The 25,609-nt window shown below is 37.7% G+C and overlaps 1 protein-coding gene across 4 annotated transcripts in view; it reads right to left on the bottom strand.

Annotated features, from left to right (window-relative positions):
- LOC127514601 (cadherin-22) overlaps positions 1-25,609 on the bottom strand; it is a 211,410-nt gene that overhangs the window by 24,550 nt on the left and 161,251 nt on the right. For all 4 annotated transcript variants that reach the window (XM_051897585.1, XM_051897586.1, XM_051897587.1 and 1 more), the window contains 2 exons: positions 22,277-22,398; positions 4,694-4,811 (listed from right to left, as the gene is read on the bottom strand). In XM_051897585.1, the coding sequence (XP_051753545.1) occupies positions 4,694-4,811; positions 22,277-22,398 (240 nt within the window). The remainder of the gene's footprint in view (positions 1-4,693; positions 4,812-22,276; positions 22,399-25,609) is intronic.

Here is a 25,609-nt window from a genome sequence, read left to right on the forward strand (position 1 = left end):
TCGGTCAGAACCGTGCTTTCCTTTCTGCAAGAGGGCCTGGAGCGAAGGCTGTCTCCCTCCACCCTCAAGGTGTATGTTGCCGCTATCGCCGCACATCACTATGCAGTTGATGGTAAATCGCTAGGGAAGCACGATCTGATCGTCAGGTTCTTGAGGGGGGCGAGGAGACTGAATCCTCCCCAGCCCCCCTCTGTACCCTCTTGGGATCTGACCCTGGTTCTTACATCTCTCCGGGGTCGTCCCTTCGAGCCTTTGCAATCAGTCGAGTTAAAAGTACTGTCCCTAAAGACCGTCCTCCTGGTTGCATTGGCCTCGCTCAAGAGGGTAGGGGACCTGCACGCATTTTCGGTTGACGAATCGTGCCTGGAATTCGGGCCCGGTGACTCTCACGTTATCCTGAGACCCCGGCCTGGATATGTGCCCAAGGTTCCTACCACTCCCTTTCGAGACCAGGTAGTGAACCTGCAAGCGCTGCCTTCGGAGGAGGCAGACCCAGCCCTAGCTTTGCTCTGTCCCGTCCGCGCGCTGCGCCTGTACGTGGACAGAACGCGAAGCTTCAGGACCTCAGATCAGCTCTTTGTCTGTTACGGAGGCCAGCAGAAGGGAAAGGCTGTCTCCAAGCAGAGGATGGCCCACTGGATAGTGGACGCCATCGCCCTGGCGTACGAGTCCCAGGGCGTGCCTTGCCCGTTCAGGTTGAGAGTCCACTCCACCAGAGGAGTGGCCTCTTCCTGGGCGCTGGCGCACGGCGCCTCGCTGACAGATATCTGTAGAGCTGCGGGCTGGGCGACACCTAACACGTTCGCTAGATTCTATAGCCTTCGTGTAGAACCGGTATCTTCCCGTGTACTCGCTTCCACCAGCCGGTAGACGCGAAGAGCCCGTTCTAGTGTCGGCTTGCAATGCCACTCCCGCCCCCTGGGCCGGATACGTGCATCCTTTTTACTCCAGTCGAGTTCCCCGCTTGGCGAACCCTGTCGAGTTCCTCCGCCTCCCCCTTCGGCTCGGACATTGCGGAGTGTCTGATGCCAGGCCAAACCTCCGTCACCGACGTTGACGTTTGGCTGGGTTCCACATGTCGTGACCCCTCCACGTGAGCGGTCCCATGTGTGTATTTGTCCACGGTCAACTCCCTACGGCGAGCCCGTGTCTTTCCCTAGCAGAGCCAGCTCTGCTGTCACCTGTCAGATGAGTCTCCCCCTACCCAGGTGGAGCCATCCCAGGGACTCCATATGCGTACTGCCCACGGCCAGTCCATATGTGTACTCTCCACGTAAATTCCTCCCCTACAGGTGGGTAGTGGTCTCCGCAGCGTCCCCTACGGGTTCGCTTCCCCAGTGTAGTCTAGTTTACTTAGTGGGTATATCGGAACAGCAGTAGACTCTCTCGGCGTAAGCTCGCCCCCTTCCCCGTCCCACTGGTGCGCCGGGTGGCTAGAGCTTGCGCTGGGCACTGGAAGGGGTTCATACTGTGGCGCTTTATTTGGGATCCCAATTCGTCGGTCACTACTGACGTACGTCGAACGTGACCGACTGAAAGGGAACGTCTCGGTTACGTATGTAACCCTCGTTCCCTGAAGGAGGGAACGGAGACGTACGTCCCGTCGCCACAGTTGCTGTACCCTCGCTGTAGTGCGGACTAGATTGTCTCCTCAGCGAAAAACAGAGTGCGATTGCATCTGCTCCTCTATTTATACCACCTGGCGGGGGCGGTGCGCATTATGCAAATATCGCACGCCAACTCCATTGGCCTGTTGTAGTTCACTCGAAGCTGATAGGGCTCTCTAGCGATATCCCAATTCGTCGGTCACTACTGACGTACGTCTCCGTTCCCTCCTTCAGGGAACGAGGGTTACATACGTAACCGAGACGTTTCTTAGCATTTTTTTTACACAAAGCACAAATTCAGTGCTTTTCCCAGCTCTCTTTTGATTGACAGGATATATTGACCCACTGGCATACTGGTAGTCCACTGTATGAAGAATTTTTGGGTATAATATGTCACAATTTACTTTATTTTGCTATCCTCACTTACATTAATGAACAATAGTGTCCTGCACCCACTAGTGAAAATGTAAAAATATAAAAAAATGTCTGAATAATTTTTGGTTTGACTATATATATATATATATATATATATATATATATACAGTGGGTACGGAAAGTATTCAGACCCCCTTAAATTTTTCACTTTTTGTTATATTGCAGCCATTTGCTAAAATCATTTAAGTTCATTTTTTTTCCTCATTAATGTACACACAGCACCCCATATTGACAGAAAAACACAGAATTGTTGACATTTTTGCAGATTTATTAAAAAAGAAAAACTAAAATATCACATGGTCCTAAGTATTCAGACCCTTTGCTGTGACACTCATATATTTAACTCAGGTGCTGTCCATTTCTTCTGATCATCCTTGAGATGGTTCTACACCTTCATTTGAGTCCAGCTGTGTTTGATTATACTGATTGGTCTTGATTAGGAAAGCCACAGACCTGTCTATACAAGACCTTACAGCTCACAGTGCATGTCAGAGCAAATGAGAATCATGAGGTCAAAGGAACTGCCTGAAGAGCTCAGAAACAGAATTGTGGCAAGGTGCAGATCTGGCCAAGGTTACAAAAAAATTTATGCTGCACTTAAGCTTCCTAAGAGCACAGTGGCCTCCATAATCCTTAAATGGAAGACATTTGGGACGACCAGAACCCTTCCTAGAGCTGGCCGTCCGGCCAAACTGAGCTATCGGGGGAGAAGAGCCTTGGTGAGAGAGGTAAAAAAGAACCCAAAAATCACTGTGGCTGAGCTCCAGAGATGCAGTCGGGAGATGGGAGAAAGTTGTAGAAAGTCAAACATCACTACAGCCCTCCACCAGTCGGGGCTTTATGGCAGAGTGGCCCAACGGAAGCCTCTCCTCAGTGCAAGACACATGAAAGCCTGCATGGAGTTTGCTAAGATGGTGAGAAATAAGATTCTCTGGTCTGATGAGACCAAGATAGAACTTTTTGGCCTTAATTCTAAGCGGTATGTGTGGAGAAAACCAGGCACTGCTCATCACCTGTCCAATACAGTCCCAACAGTGAAGCATGGTGGTGGCAGCATCATGCTGTGGGGGTGTTTTTCAGCTGCAGGGACAGGACGACTGGTTGCAATCGAGGGAAAGATGAATGCGGCCAAGTACAGGGATATCCTGGACGAAAACCTTCTCCAGAGTGCTCAGGACCTCAGACTGGGCCGAAGGTTTACCTTCCAACAAGACAATGACCCTAAGCACACAGCTAAAATAACGAAGGAGTGGCTTCACAACAACTCCGTGACTGTTCTTGAATGGCCCAGCCAGAGCCCTGGCTTAAACCCAATTGAGCATCTCTGGAGAGACCTAAAAATGGCTGTCCACCAATGTTTATCATCCAACCTGACAGAACTGGAGAGGATCTGCAAGGAGGAATGGCAGAGGATCCCCAAATCCAGGTGTGAAAAACTTGTTGCATCTTTCCCAAAAAGACTCATGGCTGTATTAGATCAAAAGGGTGCTTCTACTAAATACTGAGCAAAGGGTCTGAATACTTAGGACCATGTGATATTTCAGTTTTTCTTTTTTAATAAATCTGCAAAAATGTCAACAATTCTGTGTTTTTCTGTCAATATGGGGTGCTGTGTGTACATTAATGAGGAAAAAAAATGAACTTAAATGATTTTAGCAAATGGCTGCAATATAACAAAGAGTGAAAAATTTAAGGGGGTCTGAATACTTTCCGTACCCACTGTATATATATATATATATTAACCTGCACCTTTTCTGATTTTATCTGTAAATTTGATTATGCATAATTTTTGGTTTGACTATATATATATATATATATATATATATATATATATATATGGCATACTGGTAATGGCATACTGGTATATATATATATATATATATTAACCTGCACCTTTTCTGATTTTATCTGTAAATGTGATTATGCACCCATTGACTGCTTTGTGGAACCTTTTTGCCTAAATGCAATAGATAATACACTTTTTTCTCTTGTGCTCATGCACCAAGGCTGCTTTTATTTGATTAAAAAAAAAAAAAAAAAAAAACAGTCAAAATTGTGAAATGTTTTTACAATTTAAAATAGCTGTTTTCTATATGAATATAAAGTAAAATATAATTTATTCCTGTGATCAAATCTGAATTTCCAGCATCATTACTCCAGTCTTCAGTGTCACATGATCCTTCAGAAATCATTCTAATATGATGATTTGCTGCTCAGGAAACATTTCTGATTATCATTAATGTTGAAAACAGTTGTACTTCTTCATATTTTGGTGTAAGTTTGGGGTAATAAATAAATAAATAACTACTTTTATTCAGCAAGGATGTATTAAATTAAATGAATGTGACAGTAAATATAGCTATTTATATCTAAGTTACAAAAGATTGTATTTCAAATAAATGATTTCATCGAAGACATCAAAAAATCCTAACAAATCAGTTTTCAACACTGATAATAATGACCATTATTAATAATCATCAAATCAGCATATTAGAATGATTTCTGAAAGATCATGTGACACTGAAGACTGGAGTAATTATTCCAAACGTTAATGTAAATGCAATAGATAAAATCAATATTCATGCACGTAAAAGAAAACTTTCCAAAGCATCCAAAATGTATAATAAAAAGGTAAAGATCCGGTCTCTCACCCTTGATGTCCCATAGTGTAAAGTGGCGGTTGTTGGAGGCCTCGGGTGCCAGCGTGAAGTAGAATCGATGTCCAGACTGCGGTTCATCCCTGTCCACCACACTAATGGTGTGAATGAGCTGCAGAGAGAGACAGAAAGATAAACCTCAGTGTGTGCGTCGTCCAACAGCATACATGCATGATCCCTAAAACCACATGTGTTGTTACTTTACTAAGTGATTAGATCCTGCTGGATCATAAAACCCCACAAATGCACCTTGAAGGAGCGTAGATGAGATTGCATGACTATTCATATTTACTAGTCGACTACTCCTCCAGAAAAGTAGCCGACAAGTCAATATTTACCTGATGTAGATGACTCACTGTAGACTGTGCAGTTTCAGCAGTCTTTGCCATTTCTGGCAAGTCCAACGCTGTGTTAGTCTAGAGTACATCCACAAGTTGAGATGATACCGGTGACAAACGAAAGCGTGCATATCTACATCGACAGGTTCATGCAGCTGGTGTTGTCACAAAAGGTACAAACACAATTCATGTTCAACATGCTTATGGCAATTTGAAGGGAAGTTTGGGTCCCACTTTATACTAGGTGGGCTTAACTACTATGCACTTACATAGTAAGTACAATGTACTGTGCAGGAGCTGCAGACATCTTTTCTTACAAAAATGTAACAACAAAAATGCCCTTTTTTGTCATATTATGCTAAAACTACACTGAGCTCTTGGCCTATTAGGCTTTCGAATTACAGTTTCTGTGATAAATCTGAAGTGCAAGTCGAAGTAGAAGTTGTCGCAGTGAGAGTGGGTGTACTTGTGAGAGGCATCGGGCCCAGTTACTACATTAGCCGGTTTGTGAGACAACAGATGGAAGCATTTAGGAGGGCGGAAGAAACAGAGGTGCGGGAAAGAGAGGGAGTGGGCGGCACTTCAGACAATCCCGCTAAAATTCCCATGTTCTCTCGTTGCTCATTTCTCATTACACGGTCATCAAAAGGCTCGCACGGCATTTATGTCAATTTTTAGGGAGGTGATAGGAAATCCAAAAGTGTAATTAGAGGAGAGAGGGGGGAAAAAAATGTAAATTAAAATTCTTTTTGCGAAGTCTTTCCCTGCTCCCTAAAGTACAAATGAAGTCAGAAAGGAACACTCACGCTTCCTCGGATTGGAAAATGAAAAGGAAACACGCGCACATACACACGGAAAGTGAAAGCAAGGACAAATGCTTGTAGTATACTCAAAGGAGACCACACACGAACACTGATGTTTTCCCTTCAAAATGATTAAAGCTGGAGTTTCCAAGAGTGGCAAAGTGCTTGTCTTTAAGCCTCAATCCTCGAGGACGCAGTCAGCGTGCAGCGCTCCCGGGACGAGAAACCAACAATTCGCTGAAGATTTTAAAGAAATAGTTCACCTAAAACTGAACATTCTGTCATTATTCGCTCACTCGCTTGTCATTTCAAACCTGTAAGCTGTTATTTTTTGTGCAACACTTTTTCATACTTACCATAGCTTTCAAGCTCCAAAACTGACAAAAAAAGCAGTCCATATTTGCAGTTGTGCACTATATTCCATGATAATTTATGAAATTTAAGTCTTAATTCTGCATTTTTGAAATCATGACTTTTGGCATCAATACATAATATTCACTTTTACACATTTGGCAGATACATTTATCTAAAGCGACTTGCATTGCAGTCAAGCTATGAATAAATATATAATAATAAATGAATAATTAAAAATAACAGCTTGCACATGTCATTTTAAAAATCACAGATTTGAAAGAAACTATCACATACTGATGTTATTTACCACTGCAGTAACCAACGTACACACTTTTTAAATATGTTATTTACGGTATGTTTCTGCCCTGAGGTGCTGATATCCATCTAATAGAAGAATTGGACTGCACATTTACTCATGCTGGTTTGAAGCCCTCTGACTGTCAGTCACACTCACATGGAAACATATTCTGGCAAAGAAACAGACCTCAGTGTTAACATTCATTCACGGCTGTGCACTCAGTACTGTTATCGCAGGCTGTGAGCTGCAGGCAGGCTTGCCAATCATTACAAGAGTAAGTTAAGGTAAAGAAGCCTTGTGTGAAATCTTGCTTCTTGTTCCTTAGCGCTGAACACATGCAACCTTCGGCTATATCTTAAAAATGTATTTTCTGTCAAAACAGTGGCTGTGTGAACTGTCTGCATGCTTAGGAGTCCAATCTGGGTCATGTCTAGATGCCATCCATCCATCCATCCACCCATCCATCCATCCGTCCGTCCTCCGTACATCCATCCATCCATCCATCCATCCATCCATCCATCCATCCGTCTGTCCGTCCGTCCGTCCACCCATTTGTCCATCCATCCATCCATCCATCCATCCATCCATCCATCCATCCATCCATCCACCCATCCATCCGTCCGTCCTCCGTACATACGTCCATCCATCCATCCATCCATCCATCCATCCATCCATCCCTCCGTCCATCCGTCCATCCGTCCATCCATCCATCCATCCATCCATCCATCCATCCGTCTGTGCGTCCGTTCATCCATCCATCCATCCATCCATCCATTCATAAATAAATTTACTATTTATTTGTGGTACAAAATTTTAAGGCATCCAGGTTTCTTTCTTTGAAGTTAAAAGGGAAAAAACTGTAAAAAAAATTATATATAACTTCAAAGTAAGAAACCTGGATGCCTTACAATTTTGAACCACAAGTTTGAACAAATTAGAAAATTTTGAACCACAAAGAGATTAGTTTAATCAATAGAAACTTAAATTAGTATGTTAGCTGAAGAAAAAAAAGTTGAAATCGTGAAAATATTTTTTACAGTGAATGAAAAACACTTTTACATCACGCATCAATCTTGATTAAAAATAATATCCACATATATTAATTCCTTTTTTAACAGTAAAAGTTATAACATTACTTCTTCTGTTCGATGATAGCTAATGCATTTCACCACTGCAACATCTTCACCCTTATTGTAAAGTGCCGCCAATGATAAAACAACTAACTTTCATGGAGGGACAAATGAACAATTAAAGTACAGTGGTCCAACATCAAAACTAACCAGCTGTGACCAGCATAGACATTCATTTGGAACATAATTAAACCACCAGGACTCTGGAAATTACAAATGTTCTTGATACCAGAGTAAAACTCCAGGTGTTGAAACGCCAAAGCATATTTCATAAGTCTGGGAGTACTTGCAGCTGATAATGTTTATGTTTGATTTCATCCACAGCAGCTTTAAACTAAACTCTAGCCAATTCTTCCCATCATTATTCGCAGCGCTCCACTTCTGTCTGCGGCTGATAATGCATACGCTACAGCAACGGCAGGTCGCGTTTAAAACCCTTTAATCAACATGCCGTACTCCAGTGACTTTGTCTGGGGTACAGAAAACTGCATAAAGAGCGTTACACAAACTCCAGCAACATGACTGAAGAGGGGGAGTAAACGAAACAGATGTTATATTTTTAAGATGTTTGTTTATTGGCCTCTTCCCAGCTTGAAAGAGAAGTTTTGCTGAATTCCCGCTGAGTGCCTCCTTCCAAACATCCCTCATCTACTGCATCGGTTTACGCTAGTGCTATGGATGAAATGCTGACCGCAACTTTGTAAGGTTGGGAACTGGGAAGCGGTGCTTTTATTATTTTCATGGTGTTTGGATCTGTTAACACTTCTCAAACCATTACTTCACTGATGCACCACTACTGAACAAGTGACTCTTATGAACCGGCTCTTTTCTAAGAATCAGAGAAAATAGAATATTTAATATTTAAAATATTTACACTCATGCAAAATTCATGCATTTTTTTAAACATTTTTTTTATCGGATAGATATCTGATCATAAAAAGATCCAGTTTAAATGTCTTCCAAGATGGGTAAAATGGGTAAAAATAAAATGAATATAAATATAACATACATTTATTAATCTTAATAAATGCTATAATAGTATCTAAATAAAGTAATCTGTATGATCAAAATGCAAAGTGGCTAATTGAACATATATTCAGAAATTGGTTTCATACTTAAGAGAGCGTAACAAATTACTCGCTGAAACAGTCACTGGAGTCGTCTTGCTTTCTCATAATTTCAAAAAGAATCATTAATTGATTCAAAAATATAGGACGGTCTGGTGGATGAAAAATAAGTGGGAAGCTGAAAAGGAAAGCAATTTCAGAGCAGAGCAAGTTTTACATTTATGTTGAAGAAAGATGAAGACAAAAATGTTTTTCTTTAGAATATTGCGCACTGATGAATCATTCACAATAACACCAGGAATATGCATTAAAGGGATAGTTCACTGATAGTTCATCATTTACTCACCCTTATGTTGCTGCAAACCTGTATGAGTTTCTTTCTTCTGCTAAACACAAAAGAAGATATTTTGAAGAATGTTGGTAACCAGACAGTTGACGGCAGCCATCAACTTCCAAAGTAGTAAAAAAAAAAAAAAAAAAGGAAGTCAATGGCTGCCGTCAACTGTCTGGTTACCAACATTCTTCAAAATATCTTCTTATGCTTTCAACAGAAGAAAGAAACTCATTGGAACAACGTGAAGGTGAGTAAATGATGACAACATTTTTGGTAAACTACTCCTTTAAGAAATTAAACAGAGTCAATTCTTCATGTTGGCTTTAAGGAACCAGAGTTGTTAATTGGAACAATCCCATTCCTCCTATTTTGTGACCCTCATTTGTTTAATGAGCTATTGTTGGGCTGGTAAAAAAAAAATGAAGTAAACAAGGGTAAATGAGAAAAGAAACTCTATGAAAAAGAATAAATGAATGCATTGAACACTGTTTTCTTAACAAACGTTAATTGCGATGCCAAGGACAGAAACAACAAAAGGTCATATATGATATTTCCAATTTTGAGGGCAAAATGAATGCCTGAGGGGGTTTCTGGAGAGAAAGGGGTGGGATGGAAAAACAGAGAGAGAAACAGGGACTTCTGAAAAAAGATAGACGGAGAGAAAAATAATGTGAAGGAGGGAAAGATTGTAAGAGAGAACCACTGTGTGGGAGTTTATTGAGTGGCAAACACAGCTCCCTCAAGCAAAATCATCTAATTAGATTTCCATCCAACAGCCCCCTCATGACCTCTTAAGCTGCACGAGGCTTGGAAAGTGAGAAGCCAAGAGTCTCCCAAAAGTCTTGCACATTCTCCAGAGTCTTGGAGGACCAAAGGTCCTCTGTGAAAGTCTTCCTCCTTCACACAGAGGAGGAGGATGTTGACCTCTGAGATGGAAGGGAGAAGTTCAAGAGTTTTAATTCCGTAAGTTTAAATTTGCGTGAAATATCCACCAGCAATGAGGAGAGTAACTAATTGTAAGTAGTTAGTGGAGGCGATAATTAAACCAGGGTTTACACAGTGCTTGGAAAACCTGGAAATATCAAGTTGTGATTTCTGGGCCAGGAAAAGTCAAAGAAATTAATAAAATATTTAACATCTCACGGACAAATACATAGTAAATAAAGAATCCTCTAATTACTGTATGCTCTGCTTCAAAATATTTAATTGGCTAGAAATTGATCTTAATGAGTGCAATCAGTGTAAAATAATTTCCAGTAAAAATCCATGTCATCACAAAAGATAGCATGGAAAATCACTGATCAGAAAGTGTTAAACGTGTGTCCGCCATGAAAAATAAAAAAGGTAACTGCAACTTTTTATCTCACGATTCTGACTATTTTTCTCAGATATGCGAGATATAAAGTCAGAATTGCGAGTTATGAAGTCTGAATTGTGTTATGAAGTCTGAATTGCAAGTTATAAAGTCAGATTTGCATGATATAAACTCACAATTGCATGTTATAATGTCAGAATTGCAAGATATAAACAATTCTAAGAAAAAAAGTCAGAATTGTGAGTTAATATGTTGCAATATTGACTTTATAAGATGCAATTGCGAGCTTAAATGTCACAAATTGCGATTTGTGCAATTTGTGCAATTACCTTTTTATTTTATTTTTATTTAGTGGCAGAAACAAGCTTATAAACATGCCCTCGTTTCTCTCTATCCAGTGTTGCGGAATCTGATTCATTTTAGAGAATCAGTTCATTCACATGATTCATTTCATTAAACTGATTCAAAAAAAAAAAAAAGATTTGAGTCCCTCAGTGCCACCTAAGAACAAAATAAAGACATCAATTATCAATTAATTAACAAATGCATTCTAAAAATGCAATAAAAGAGCTATGCAATACAAATCCTATAAAAGTTGCATTTAAAATAATTTTATTGTTACGTTTAACTACATTTTTAAACATGAATTAAACAAACAGTTAAACATATGCAGCAGCAGTTCCTTTGAGGAGGCAAATAAAATATATATTTAAAATAAACACTAACTAAAGCAATAAAAATTAAATACTGTTCTATTTACTAATGGACACAACTCAGATGTGGATTCACTACATGAACGCCAGAACAGGCTCACCGCACACAGGCTCCTCTCATTACTATTAAATCAGAATTGATATTCAAATGACAACGCACCATTTACTACCATCCAAAATGCAAAAGGGAGAATAAGTGTAATTTGCCTCCTTCACGCATAAATATCCCTCATTATCACAGCTGACCTTTCAGATACTCTTCAATTCACATTTCATATGCCTCCTCGGAGGACACTGCAAATATATCTATTTATATGTGAATTTAAAACATGATTTATTTATTTATATTTTTTTTACTTTTGAAATAATACATTGAAAATGTATTCCTTACTTTTTAAAAGTGGCAAAGTTTTGTTAGTTACTGATAAATAGTTAGAAACTGATACATAATTTTGTCAGATAAATACCTCAACCAAGTTTAGTGTTTTGTTCTTCCCTCATATTTAAACAATATAAAACATTTTCCTCATATTTTGATGGTTCAATCGAACTTGTAGTGTCATTAAAAACTAATATGCCCTCCAGACATCACTTTTGGCCACTACTGTATGTATTTTTAATGAAATGAGGGTGGGAACATTTTCATTCTTGGCTGTAGGAGTGGATTGAACACTATACAGTGCATGTGTCACCATATGAGCAGGATCCAATCCATTTCCATGGCCGTCTGCGTGTGCATGAGAGCGCGAGTGTACTTTTTCCTTCAAACATTAGTCATCTAGCTGGGACTGTCCCGCGGGAGGACCAGACCCTTGTGATCTGTCACGGAGAGCCGCTCATTGCCGTTTGATGTCTTGTGTGGAGTTGACAGGCCTCTCGTCCCCGGGCCGTTCTTAGTATTTGCCTTTCCACCCGGCCTTTCCCTGCACATGCGACACTATATGATATCTGTCTCTTCTCATCCGATCAGGCCCGCGCGCTCAAATACCACAGGGTTACGAGTGGAATGCCACACGCTCAGACTGCTTCACATGTCAATCTGAACAAGGGTCAGGCATGTAGATGATGTCAGATAATGAACCAGATCATGAATGGGACACAGCGTGAATCAGAGACCTCGAGAAGGGAACTTCAAATGTCTCTTTGTTCATTTGTGTCTTTTGTAAAGCCATCTAAGGTAATCGAGGGTAAACACATCACTTTTTGTGGCAGAAATGTGAATTTAGGTGGAAAAAACACTGGTAACAGTTTTCAATAAGCCAATGCATTAACTAACAATGAGCAATGCAGCATTTATTATTCTTTGTTAAGATTGCTTAATAAAAAATACAGCTGTACATGCCCTCAAAATACAGCATAGTACCATGGTAAATGTCTTAAAAATACATGAGAGAACCATGATAAATGTCCTAAAAATACATGACCGTACCATGATAAATGTCCTAAAAATGCACAACAGTACCATGGTAAATGTCTTAAAAATACACTATAGAACCCAGGGTACATGCCCTAAAACGACATGTTAGTACAGTGATGCATGTCCTAAAAACACACGATAGTACCATGATTGTACATCCCTTAAAAATACAGCATAGTAGTACCATGGTACATGCCCTAACAATACAGCATAGTACCATGGTTGTACATGCCCTAAAAATACAGTATAGTAGTACCATGGTACATGCCCTAAAAGTACAGCATAGTACTATGGTTGTACATGCCCTAAAAATACAGTATAGTAGTACCATGGTACATGCCCTAAAAATACAGCATAGTACCATGGTTGTACATCCCTTAAAAATACAGCATAGTAGTACCATGGTACATGCCCTAAAAATACAGCATAGTACCATGGTTGTACATCCCTTAAAAATACAGCATAGTAGTACCATGGTACATGCCCTAAAAATACAGCATAGTACCATGGTTGTACATCCCTTAAAAATACAGCATAGTAGTACCATGGTACATGCTCTAAAAATACAGTATAGTAGTACCATGGTGGTACATGCCCTAAAAATACAGTATAGTAGTACCATGGTACATGCCCTAAAAATACAGCATAGTACCATGGTTGTACATGCCCTAAAAATACAGCATAGTACCATGGTTGTACATGCCCTAAAAATATAGTATAGTAGTACGATGGTACATACCCTAAAAATACAACATAGTACCATGGTGGTACATGCCCTAAAAATACAGTATAGTAGTACCATGGTGGTACATGCCCTAAAAATACAGCATAATACCATGGTGGTACATGCCCTAAAAATACAGTATAGTAGTACCATAGTACATGCCCTAAAAATACAGCATAGTACCATGGTGGTACATGCCCTAAAAATACAGTATAGTAGTACCATGGTACATGCCCTAAAAATACAGCATAGTACCATGGTTGTACATGCCCTAAAAATACAGCATAGTACCATGGTTGTACATGCCCTAAAAATATAGTATAGTAGTACGATGGTACATACCCTAAAAATACAACATAGTACCATGGTGTACATGCCCTAAAAATACAGTATAGTAGTACCATGGTGGTACATGCCCTAAAAATACAGCGTAGTACCATGGTGGTACATGCCCTAAAAATACAGTATAGTAGTACCATGGTACATGCCCTAAAAATACAGCATAGTACCATGGTGGTACATGCCCTAAAAATACAGTATAGTAGTACCATGGTACATGCCCTAAAAATACAGCATAGTACCATGGTTGTACATGCCCTAAAAATACAGCATAGTACCATGGTGGTACATGCCCTAAGAATGCAGCACAGTAGTACCATGGTACATGCCCTAAAAATACAGCATAGTACCATGGTGGTACATGCCCTAAGAATGCAGCACAGTAGTACCATGGTACATGCCCTAAAATACATGATAGTACAATGGTACATGTCCTAAAAATACATGATAGTACCATGGTAAATGCCCTAAAAATACAGCATAGTATCATAGTAGGCTACATGCCCTAAAAATACAGAACAGTACCATAGTACATGCATTAAAAAATACACAATAGTGCAATGGTGCATGCACATCAAAAGTCACATCTGTTTAGCATTAGTTAATTAGTTGACATGAACAAACAACCAATAAATAACTGTATTGCTATTATAGCATTGACCAGCATTAATAAATACTTTTCAAAAATATATTGCTCAATCTAAGTTTATGTCAGTTAATGCATTAACTAATGGTAACAAATGAGACCTTATTGCAAAGCTTTACTGATATTTTAGATATGGTACAATGGTAATCATGCATTTTTTGACAATACCATAGCAATACTAATGTGTGTGGGTTTTTTTAGCACGAGCTTCTTTTGGACACCGCGGCCCGACACATCTACCTGACACTTAAATCCGCGTGAGCTCATAAACACTTTCTCCTTCCATGTCTAACAATGGTGTCACATCGCTGGAAGGGAGTCGTGCCCTCTGAGCCAAAGCTGCTTATGAGCGATCGGCTAAGTCCTTTTTCATGTCTCTAGCCCTCTTTCTCTCCCTCTGTCTGATTTATTCACCTTTTACACACAAACAAATACGCTGTGTTGTCATCCTTCAAATGGGATCAAACTCCATGCATTTAGCGGCTTAAGCTAATCTGATTTCACTGTTGTTCTATCAGAAACGCAAGCGGTGACGCTAGCGAGCGCTAGAGCAGAGAAAAAGGCGACGCTGGTATGGCACACGAACAAAGCTTGATAATTGGGCTAGCAGTAGAGCACAACATAATGTAAAATATGAAGTTTCTGAATAGCACAAGAGGGCATATGAATATGATCCGGTTTGCAAATTATACAAAGACTTTTGTTTTGTAAGGAATTTCTATACAGTAGGTGATTTTCAAAGCACAATCTACTGAAGTTTGTCTTGTGCAATCCAAACTGTCTTCTGCATAACCTAGTTAAATATCAACTATCTTTAAGAGTAAAAAAAAAAAAAAAAGTTGTATGCTATAATTGTGAAATGTATAGATAAAAGTTATTTTTCTCTGCAACATTTTACAATAAGTTTCTATTATTTAATGTTGGTTAATGCATAAGCTAATATTAACTAACAATCATCAATACATTTGTTACAGTATTTATTAATCTTTGTTAACGTTAGTTATTAAAATACAACTGTTAATTGTTAGTTCATGTTTGCTCAGGTCCATTAAATAATACAGATACAACTTTTGATATTAATAATGTGTTAGTAAATGTTGAAATTAACACCAACTAACATCAACAAGTATTTTTTTTTATTGTTAGTTAAACAATAAACATGTATTAAATTGCTTATTAATAAATGTTCACCTTTTTGATTATTATTGTTGCCTCTAATAATTATGTGTCTGATTTTTAATTTCCAACGTATTTTGGGCATTTTAAGCCAGACATATAGTCATTTTTTAAACAATAGTTGGGTTAAATAATACTGCCCAGCAGGTTGGGTCAAACATTTAACCCAATCGCTAGGTTAAAACAACCCAATCACTGGGTTAAAACAACCTAATCTCTGGGTTAAAACAACCCAATCCCTGGGTTAAATCGTTGGGTTAAAATAACCCATTCTCTGGGTTAAAACATCCCAATCGCTTGGGTTGTTTTTAACCCAGCATTTTTTAGAGTGTAGAATTAACATTAATGAAAAATGTTTGAAATGCAACCTATTTGTATTTAGATCATGTATTTCATTATATCAAATATGCATATTAGTTTATATACTTCATCATAAATTAAGCTTTATTGAACATGGTGGATGAACACATAATTTCCCAGAATGCATCATCATCATCATAAAAAAAATAAATAAATCTGTCCTTCCTATTTAAATTCCAATCCAACTTCTTGTGTGTTGAGACCAATTCAAATTCACACTAATGAATTAATGAAAAGAGAGCCAATTCTTCAATTCAACACTGCAATCCTCAATAAGTACCATAACAGAAAGTGCTTGAGGGAAAAAAAAAAAAAAAAAAAAACTTTTTAGACTAACTTGAGTATGTAGTATGTACAGTCTACTAATTATTATACATATTTAAACATGAAGGGTGTCATCTCTTGCTGTATTCCTCATTTGTAAGTCGCTTTGGATAAAAGCATCTGCTAAACAAATAAATGTAAAATCAGCTTTATTTGCAGAGACAACTAGTAACTGTTCCCAACTAGTAAGCCAATCTGAAGCTGAATCCACTGAAAAGTGCAAAAACTGTTTGTTTGAGAATCCCGACCAGCTCAACACAGACTCAACCAGCCTGTTGAAAGAAACAAACCAGCTATCACGGTGGCAGATTTATTCAAAATGCAAGAACATAAAGAAGTTCCCTCTCGTGACTCAGGCGTGTGTAAAAATGATGCATGTAAAAACGTCTCATCGCTGAAGGATCCGCGCGATAGTGTTTACGTGTAGGCCGAGGTTTGTGTATCTTCTACAAAGCGCCAATCGCAGGTGAGAGATAAATGACTCTAATTGCGTGTTCCTCCACAGGACTAATTTCCACCCCAATCACCAAAGTGATTAATCACAGAGCAAGAGCGTGTGCAAAGTTTGAACGCACAAACCTCAGCGTCTTGCTCCGCGGGCGTCTCTTACTCACCTAAGCCAATTTATTCGACACAACGCAATGGGGGACCCCGGGGTGATGGGCTACAAATCACGTAAACATGCTACAGGTTATCGTAAAGCTATTACAAAAGCTGCATTGCTGAAGCTACAGCAGGGGGCTTCCAAAGAGTCCTGCGCTTAATGAGAGAAATTTATTATGTTAAGACTTCACCGGATTACACTTTACCGCTGTATTTGGGGGACGGACATGCTTGCAATTTTTCACCTTAAATGCGCTTCAGAAACAGCGGGTACCACGGCCCTTCGGTTTGAAATTGTCCTGCTGAATGATGAAATGTCTCCCGAGCTGTTATACGCTTTTTCTACTCGACTCAGTATATACTGGTATTGTGTAGCGCTCAGTCTTTGTTCTGTCCACTGAGTTGCCCAGATGAAAAGCAGCTCCACAGCGTGACGCTATATCACAGAACGCATGGTGATTGTTGAGATATGGGCACCACCCACATCGCTTTGAGTTATCACTAAAAAACCTCTACTTCTGGCTCTTCTGACAACAAAAAACACATTGATTTGTGCCACCCTTTTTTTCAGGTAAAATTTTACTTTACCTTAAAAAGTAATTACTTCTGAAAATGTGGCTTCTCTCACAATTTCCTTCTAGTTCTAGTGCTTTCCAAGAACAATTTCTAGATGTGTGATTTGATGTAGTTTCCATATAAAGTCAACATGACATCTGAAATCGACTGGACGTTCTTTCTTAAAGGGATAGTTCACCCTAAAATGAAAATTCTGTCATCATTTATTCACCCTCACGCCATTTTAAACCTGTTTGACTTGCTTTCTTACGTGGAACAAAAAAGAACATATTTTGAAGGATGTTTCAACTGTTTTTTGTTCATAATTAAACAAAAACAACATTGGACCCCACTGACTTTCATTGAATGGAAAAAAACACTGCAACATCCCTCAAAATATCACCTTTTGTGCTCTGCAAAATAGATAAAGTCATTCGGGTTTGAAACAACATGAGAGCGAGTAAAATATGGCAGAACTTTTATCCATTCTTGTGCATGATTCATTGATTTATGTTATTCAAATAAATAAACAAACATACATACAATGATAAAAACATGTATATACGTACATAAGGGGTTAAAAAATGTGTAGTGTCACTGTGTAGTTGTACTTTATGTCTTTGAAAGGCTCTTTAGTCTTCATTTTCACAGCTGTCATTCATATTCACATGAATAAATGAACCTTTATCTCTGGGGTTTTATGCAGAAAAGAAATGGTAGTTAATATAATGATTCACTGGAGAATTCAATTAATCACAATTATGTACTTGTTGGAACAACTATCTTTCATCTGTGCATCACAAGGACCGAATGCTTGTAAGCAGCACATTTCCATTGCTCAAGATTCGTTTCCTACATAAAATGTGTTTTAATTGAAATAATTAAAATTAAGTATTAATGCTTAAAATAATCACACAAAATAAAATGTAAAATGGTACTTCAAAATTTAACTAAGAGAGAGAGAGAGAGAAAACAGCACTTCTGCACACCTGAGAATAAAATAAAATATATTATAACTCAAAAAAAAGAAAGGAACATTCATTCCTTTCTTTTTCCAAGGATGAAAATGGTAGAATACAAAGGCCTTTCTTACACATCCAAAAAATGTTATGCAAAGGTTACTAGTTCTTTACAACAACAAAAAATCTCTAAGAATCTTTAATCCCACAATAACAGCCCTCGTTCAGCCGCTCTATTGTCGAGTGAAGCTCTCAAGTAGAGCCACGCAGAAAGAGGGAGTGCACACAATTTCCCATGACATCTCCAAAAGCAAACAACCTTTTGTTGTTCTGTACATTTCACGGATGCTCAAAAGGGGGGGGAGGGATGTTCAATTGCACTGGATCAACAAATAAACAGAGCTTTCAGGACAAACAACAACTTAAAGACAAATTCTAATAATTCCGCTCAGAAAGGGGGCGCTGCACATGTGGCGACCAGCAACTGACTTGACCTTGAAAAATGAGAATTGGGGCGACAAAGCACATAATTGTCATGACAATGATGTCATAATTTAAGAAAAAAACCAATCCAAATAAATACAGTATATATTTCTCAAAGAAAAAAAAAAAATAATTCCTGACAACTCTACTTAGTATGTAAGCTTATTTCCACCATTAAATAAAAAAAAAGTAATTGCGACTTTTTATCTCACAATTCTGACTTTTTTCTCAGAATTGCGAGATATAAACTCACAATTGCGAGTTATAAAGTCAGAATTGCATGATATGAAGTCAGAATTGTGAGTTATAAAGTCAGAATTGCATGTTATAAAGTCAGAGTTGCGAGTTATAAAGTCAGAATTGCGTCTTATAAAGTCAGAATTGCGAGTTATAAAGTCAGAATTGCGTCTTATAAAGTTAGAATTGCATGATATAAAGTCAGAATTGAGTTATAAAGTCAGAATTGAGTTATAAAATCAGAATTGCGAGTTATAAAGTCAGAATTGCATGTTATAAAATCAGAATTGCATGTTATAAAGTCAGAATTGCATGTTATAAAATCAGAATTGCGAGTTATAAAGTCAGAATTGCATGTTATAAAATCAGAATTGCGAGTTATAAAGTCAGAATTGCATGATACAAAGTCAGAATTGCATGTTATAAAATCAGAATTGCGAGTTATAAAGTCAGAATTGCGAGTTATAAAGTCAGAATTGCATGTTATAAAATCAGAATTGCGAGTTATAAAGTCAGAATTGCATGATATAAAGTCAGAATTGCATGTTATAAAATCAGAATTGTGAGTTATAAAGTCAGAATTGCATGTTACAAAGTTAGAGTTGCGAGTTATAAAGTCAGAATTGCGAGTTATAAAGTCAGAATTGCATGTTATAAAGTCAGAATTGCGAGTTATAAAGTCAGAATTGCATGTTACAAAGTCAGAGTTGCGAGTTATAAAGTCAGAATTGCGAGATATAAAGTCAGAATTGAGTTATAAAGTCAGAATTGAGTTATAAAGTCAGAATTGCGAGTTATAAAATCAGAATTGCGAGTTATAAAATCAGAATTGCGAGTTATAAAGTCAGAATTGCGAGTCATAAAGTCAGAATTGCGAGTTATAAAGTCAGAATTGCATGATATAAAGTCAGAATTGAGTTATAAAGTCAGAATTGAGTTATAAAGTCAGAATTGCGAGTTATAAAGTCAGAATTGTGAGATATAAAGTCAGAATTGCGAGTTATAAAGTCAGAATTGTGAGATATAAAGTCAGAATTGCGTCTTATAAAGTCAGAATTGCGTGTTATAAAGTCAGAATTGCGAGTCATAAAGTCAGAATTGCATGATATAAAGTCAGAATTGAGTTATAAAGTCAGAATTGCGTCTTATAAAATCAGAATTGCGAGTTATAAAGTCAGAATTGCGAGTCATAAAGTCAGAATTGCATGATATAAAGTCAGAATTGAGTTATAAAGTCAGAATTGAGTTATAAAGTCAGAATTGCGTCTTATAAAGTCAGAATTGCGTGTTATAAAGTCAGAATTGCATGTTATAAAATCAGAATTGCGAGTTATAAAGTCAGAATTGCATGTTATAAAGTCAGAATTGCGAGATATAAAGTCAGAATTGAGTTATAAAGTCAGAATTGCGAGATATAAAGTCAGAATTGAGTTATAAAGTCAGAATTGCATGATATAAAGTCAGAATTGAGTTATAAAGTCAGAATTGCATGTTATAAAGTCAGAGTTGCGAGTTATAAAGTCAGAATTGCGTCTTATAAAGTCAGAATTGCATGTTATACAGTCAGAATTGAGTTATAAAGTCAGAATTGCATGTTATAAAATCAGAATTGCAAGTTATAAAGACAGAATAGAGTGATATTTTGACTTTATTTCTGACTTTATAAGACACAATTCTGACTTTATATAACTTAATTCTGACTTTTTAACTCGCAGTTGTGAGGAAAAAATGTTAGAATTGGGAGATAAAACACGCCCTCTAGAGTTTCATGACTGAACTATATACATATAAATAAATATAAATAAATATATATATATATATATATATATATATATATATATATATACCCTTTTTCCCCTTTAATTAATTTGCTTGCATTCTATAGCTTGATTCTGTTTTGCATATACATCAATTAGCTCACATTGTGACTATCGCCATTCAAAAGCAAATGTTGATTGTCTCATCATAACTTGAATAAAAATATGTGCCGTAAACTACAGTCAAATGCAGCACCTGCTCAATGTCAAGTACCTGGATTATTCTGCTAATGATTAATAGTAGCGTTCTAGCTCACAGATAAAGACATGCAGAGGTTCTGTTTTCATAGCAACAATATAAAGCAAAATAACGTACTGAAATACGTTACGTACGAAATACTGATTCTATGTCTTCTTCAGAGCAGTCAGATCAGCTTTATTTATATAGCACTTTATGCAATACGGATTCAAAGCAGCTTCACAGTGATAAACAGGAAAATAACAGTGTTTAATGTTGTAAAATTTTATAAATGATGAAACAAATATTGTCAAGTTTCATAGGTTGTAATATTTGTCTTAAAATTTAGCTGCCAATTTAGACAGTAAAGCAGCTTTGGGAACAGAGCTTTTTTATTCTGCAGAAATTCACTTTTTGTGCTCCACAAAAGACAGTAAGTCATGTGGGTCTGAAACAGCATGAAGGTAAATAAATGATGACAGAAGTTTCATTTTTGGGCTGAACATGTGTTCTTTTATTCCATGTGTAAACAAGAGCAACAAGTCGCTACACAGCGCTGCAGGTGAGTTTGCTGCACCACTGGCTTGACATCGCACACTTTTTTTCACAACTAGTTTATAAATTGCCTTTGGGACGAAATGTCACATGGATCATTCTTTCCAATTGAAAAAGGTCCAAAGTAGGAGCAAAGCAATAATGAAACTATTTTGACAAAAACGGGAAAGCGATTGGCTCCGTACTAAATCTGACACTCACTGATTGTTCTGCCACGACTCCAATGTTTCTGTCCAGGTTCGGAGGTCTTGTGAGGTCAGCGGAGTTCACGTAGCATCTCTCAGATGTTTCACTTTTTAGGGGAGATTGGTGAGTTGAGCCAAACTGCATTAGCCCAGCGAGATCAGACAAGATATTGAGCTTCAGAAAACAAATCTTGTTAGTCGTTGTAAACTGCCGTCAAACAGAATCAGGGAGGCCATGCTGAGTGCGGCATTCCCACAATGCAATTAGAATCTCACCACTTCATCATGCCGCACACCTGATGTTCCCGAAGCGCTCTGCTATTGATATATGTATTAACGGCGAGCCCAGCTGTCTGAGAGGAGCTGCGTGATGCGTCCAATGTCAGATTACATATGCTTTTCATGGAAATGACAATTTTTTCCTTCCAGGTACCAATCTCAGCTGACAGCTTTATCAACGCAAGAAGCCATTGGGAACAACTAAGTCAGTGTCATCTGACCTCAGATATCATCCGAGTAAATCGACAGCGTATGATTTTTATGTGCGGAACAACGGATCTCGCTTTCAAACGCTGATGCGATCATAGCGAGGCGGGTCTGGCGAGCGTGATTCCTGATTAGACTGATGTGACTTCTCAATGTGCAAAATATAGAGACGTTATCTCACCTGGCCAGGTTTGGCATCCTCGCAGATTGAAGCTTCGTAAGGAGTCGCGAGTTCGGGAGGGTTGTCGTTCACGTCCAGGATGCGGATGCTCACCGCCGTCTGAGACGCCATGGACTGGTTATCTGAAGGGAGACGGAGATTAAACAGTCATCATAATAAACCAGAAGTCATATGCAGTTCTAAAAGTTTTTAAAAGTAACATAACAATATTACATTCATGTAGGTCAACTAGAATGACGTGATGACAGCTTCAATTTCTAGGAAACACACGATTATAGTCCGAAAAAGTCACTTCAGATAAAAGCATCTGTCAAAAGCATAAAATATATATATATATATATATATATATATATATATATATATCACTAATAAGGGATTACACACACACACACACACACACAGTATACTATATACTATATTTTCCAACACATTTTCCCATCTGTCAGGTTTCCTCCCCCTATGGACAAGTGCTTACCCTCCCAGTGTACTATAGTTTGGGTACACTGACATTTAAGCTACACTCTTAGAAAAAAAAAAAAAAAAAAAAAAAAAAGTTTGATTAGTTACCCTATATAGAACCCTAGGGTTAATTCATTAAAATTCAAATGAAAAATGAATGAAAACAAAATGAATCAACTGAATCTAAATCCATCAGGGCCGTAACCACCATAGACATTGATGAGGACAAGTCCCAATATTTATATTTTCCATTCTGTTTGTTGTTAGGATGACAAAAAAAGTTTTAAAATTTGCATTTTATAAGCTGGTCTGCCTCAGTGGTCTAACAGCTCTCATCACTGTCAGAATGAGTGAGCTGGCCAATCAAATCAAAGAAGGCGGGGCTTACTGTTCACAGGAGATGAGTGCAAATTCCAACACAACGTTTTCATTTTAGCAGTGAAAGAGTACGTGACGAGTAAGTAGCTAAACATTTAATATATGACGACTTTTTTATGATTCAGCAACCGACAGTAATATCCAGTGATGTGAACTACTCAACATTTTTTATGGTAATTCGCCATTTTGAATTGAAAACATGCTATTATTTGATTAATATGATATGATTATTATAATTCATAACTGAATGTGGCAAGACAAGAAAAGTTTTGTGTTTTTTGACATATTAGACATACAAATAAGAATATATATATACATTTATTAATAACTACAATAGACTTGGGACTATTTTTGTGTTCTTATTTATTTTTCGTTATTCCCAAATCCCTTTTAATCTTTTCATTATTTAATTCATTTTAATAAAATAACAATAATAAAAAAAATACCCAATAACACCCCCGGGAAAAGAATGTGGCATCAGTTACAATGGAATCACAATTACAGGCAACAATGTATCACACACAGAATGTTACATTTGAGACACATGAACCAGTTGTCATGACAATGGCAGAGTTTACAATGGCCAGATCTGTGAGATTCAGAGCAAAGCAAAACCACCACTGCTCTCAAATAACACCCAAAAATCTGAAACACTAGAGCAGTATTTTGAATGCATTTCTTAAGGAAAGTAAAACTAAAAGTCATACTCTGTATATCACTGACCAGCACAACACACAGAGTGCAAATTATGCAGGGTTATTAAGTCTGTAACACAGGCAAATATACAAAAAGAAACACTTGAAGTATTGCAAACTACTGTACTGCCATCACAGTTTGTGTCTAAAGGCACTTCTACAGTAATGATACTCTGCCAGCAGTGAATTCATCAGGAAGCTAATTCTTCTGCAACATTTTTAAAGAAACTTTTCAATTAGCAAGTCAATTTCAAAATGAAGACAAACAGCACCATACGCAGAAGATTTTAATGATAAGAGCACACCGTTTGGGGCTGGCATAATGATATAAACACAGATAAATGGACTCAATATTGGGTTGCAATATCATTTTGATCATGGCCTAATTAAGCTACAATAAAATGGAAATATTATTGGGAAATGTGTACATAATTAGTTCATATAAGTGAAATTATCTAGTAATTAAAAAAAGCTCTCTGTGTTGAGGGCGACTGATCCTTAGCTAATTTCTATGCTTCATTATTTCATTAGAAATGTTTTAATTTCCATAAGAGACGCTTCTCACCAACACAGCAGGCCATGGAGAGGGCCACCGTTTTCATTGTAACGAGACATAATTACCTTTTTTAATTAACACCGCTGTAATGCTTGTGTTTATTTATGGGGATGTACAGTAGTCCACACATGTAAATATGTAAATTAGGTCTATGCTAATTTAAATATTTTGTTTCATTGTCTTGTTTTTCCAAACTTTGACTATGCATTATAAAACATGAACACATTTGTAAACTGAATACATTTTTGGAAGTCAGTAAATTCACCTCAAAATCAAAAGAAAGAAAAGATCATTTATTTTATAATAATAATAATAATAATAATAATAATAATATTACACAGTATATCTAATGCAGGAACAACAAACAAATGATCAAAAAATAACATGAACGAACAAACAAACAAACAAATAATTTAACTATGTAAATTGCAAAGTATGCATCGTGATATACTATTTACTATATTGCCTGACATTTCACTGATTTAAATAAAAAGTCAAGTAAAAACAGCCATTTTATGGAGCTCCGCACATGACATGCAAGAAAAAAAAAGTAAATCGTGCGCACAATTTCCTAATTCATTCCCTCAATTTACTAATTCATCCCTCGATTTGCTAAATCCTGCGCACGGTTTAGTGAATCTAGGGAACGAATTAGTAAATCTTGCGCACAATTTAGCCTACTATTTTTTTTCCTGCGTGTCATGTGCGGGGCTCTGTAATTTTATTGTAAAACATTTTTGATTTTGGGTTAGAATTGGACATATTTTCATGAGAATCACCCAAATACACCATGAAGACAATGGAACACAAAGCGCTGATCAAGTGAGGAACTGATTTCAAGCGTATTATTCCCCTAAATCTAGTAATACTTTCTCTGTGCTTGTAGAGCACACATCAGATCTAAATTGAGCTACCGATGTGTGTCTGAGATATGAAGAGAAGGGATTTGAGCAGATTACAAGATGCAGGGCTTCTGCTACCGGCCCAGCAGATGTTGGACGGCCACATATCTTCATGACATATTGCCAGTCAAGAACTATATTACAAAACCTGCTCCTCAATCCTGTGTGAAAGCATGTCGACGGAGCTTGGCACGCGAGTTACAAAGAAATGAAGTCTTATGGGGTATGGCAGTATGGTAAATCCAAAAGGACAGGAGGGGGATCATACATTTCAACAATCTTTGTCTCAAACATGTAGATGGCACGACAATAAGCACTGATTGTCAGTAATAGCAAATCACAA

The sequence above is a fragment of the Ctenopharyngodon idella genome, chromosome 6, assembly GCF_019924925.1.
Source record: "Ctenopharyngodon idella isolate HZGC_01 chromosome 6, HZGC01, whole genome shotgun sequence".
NCBI lineage: Eukaryota > Metazoa > Chordata > Actinopteri > Cypriniformes > Xenocyprididae > Ctenopharyngodon > Ctenopharyngodon idella.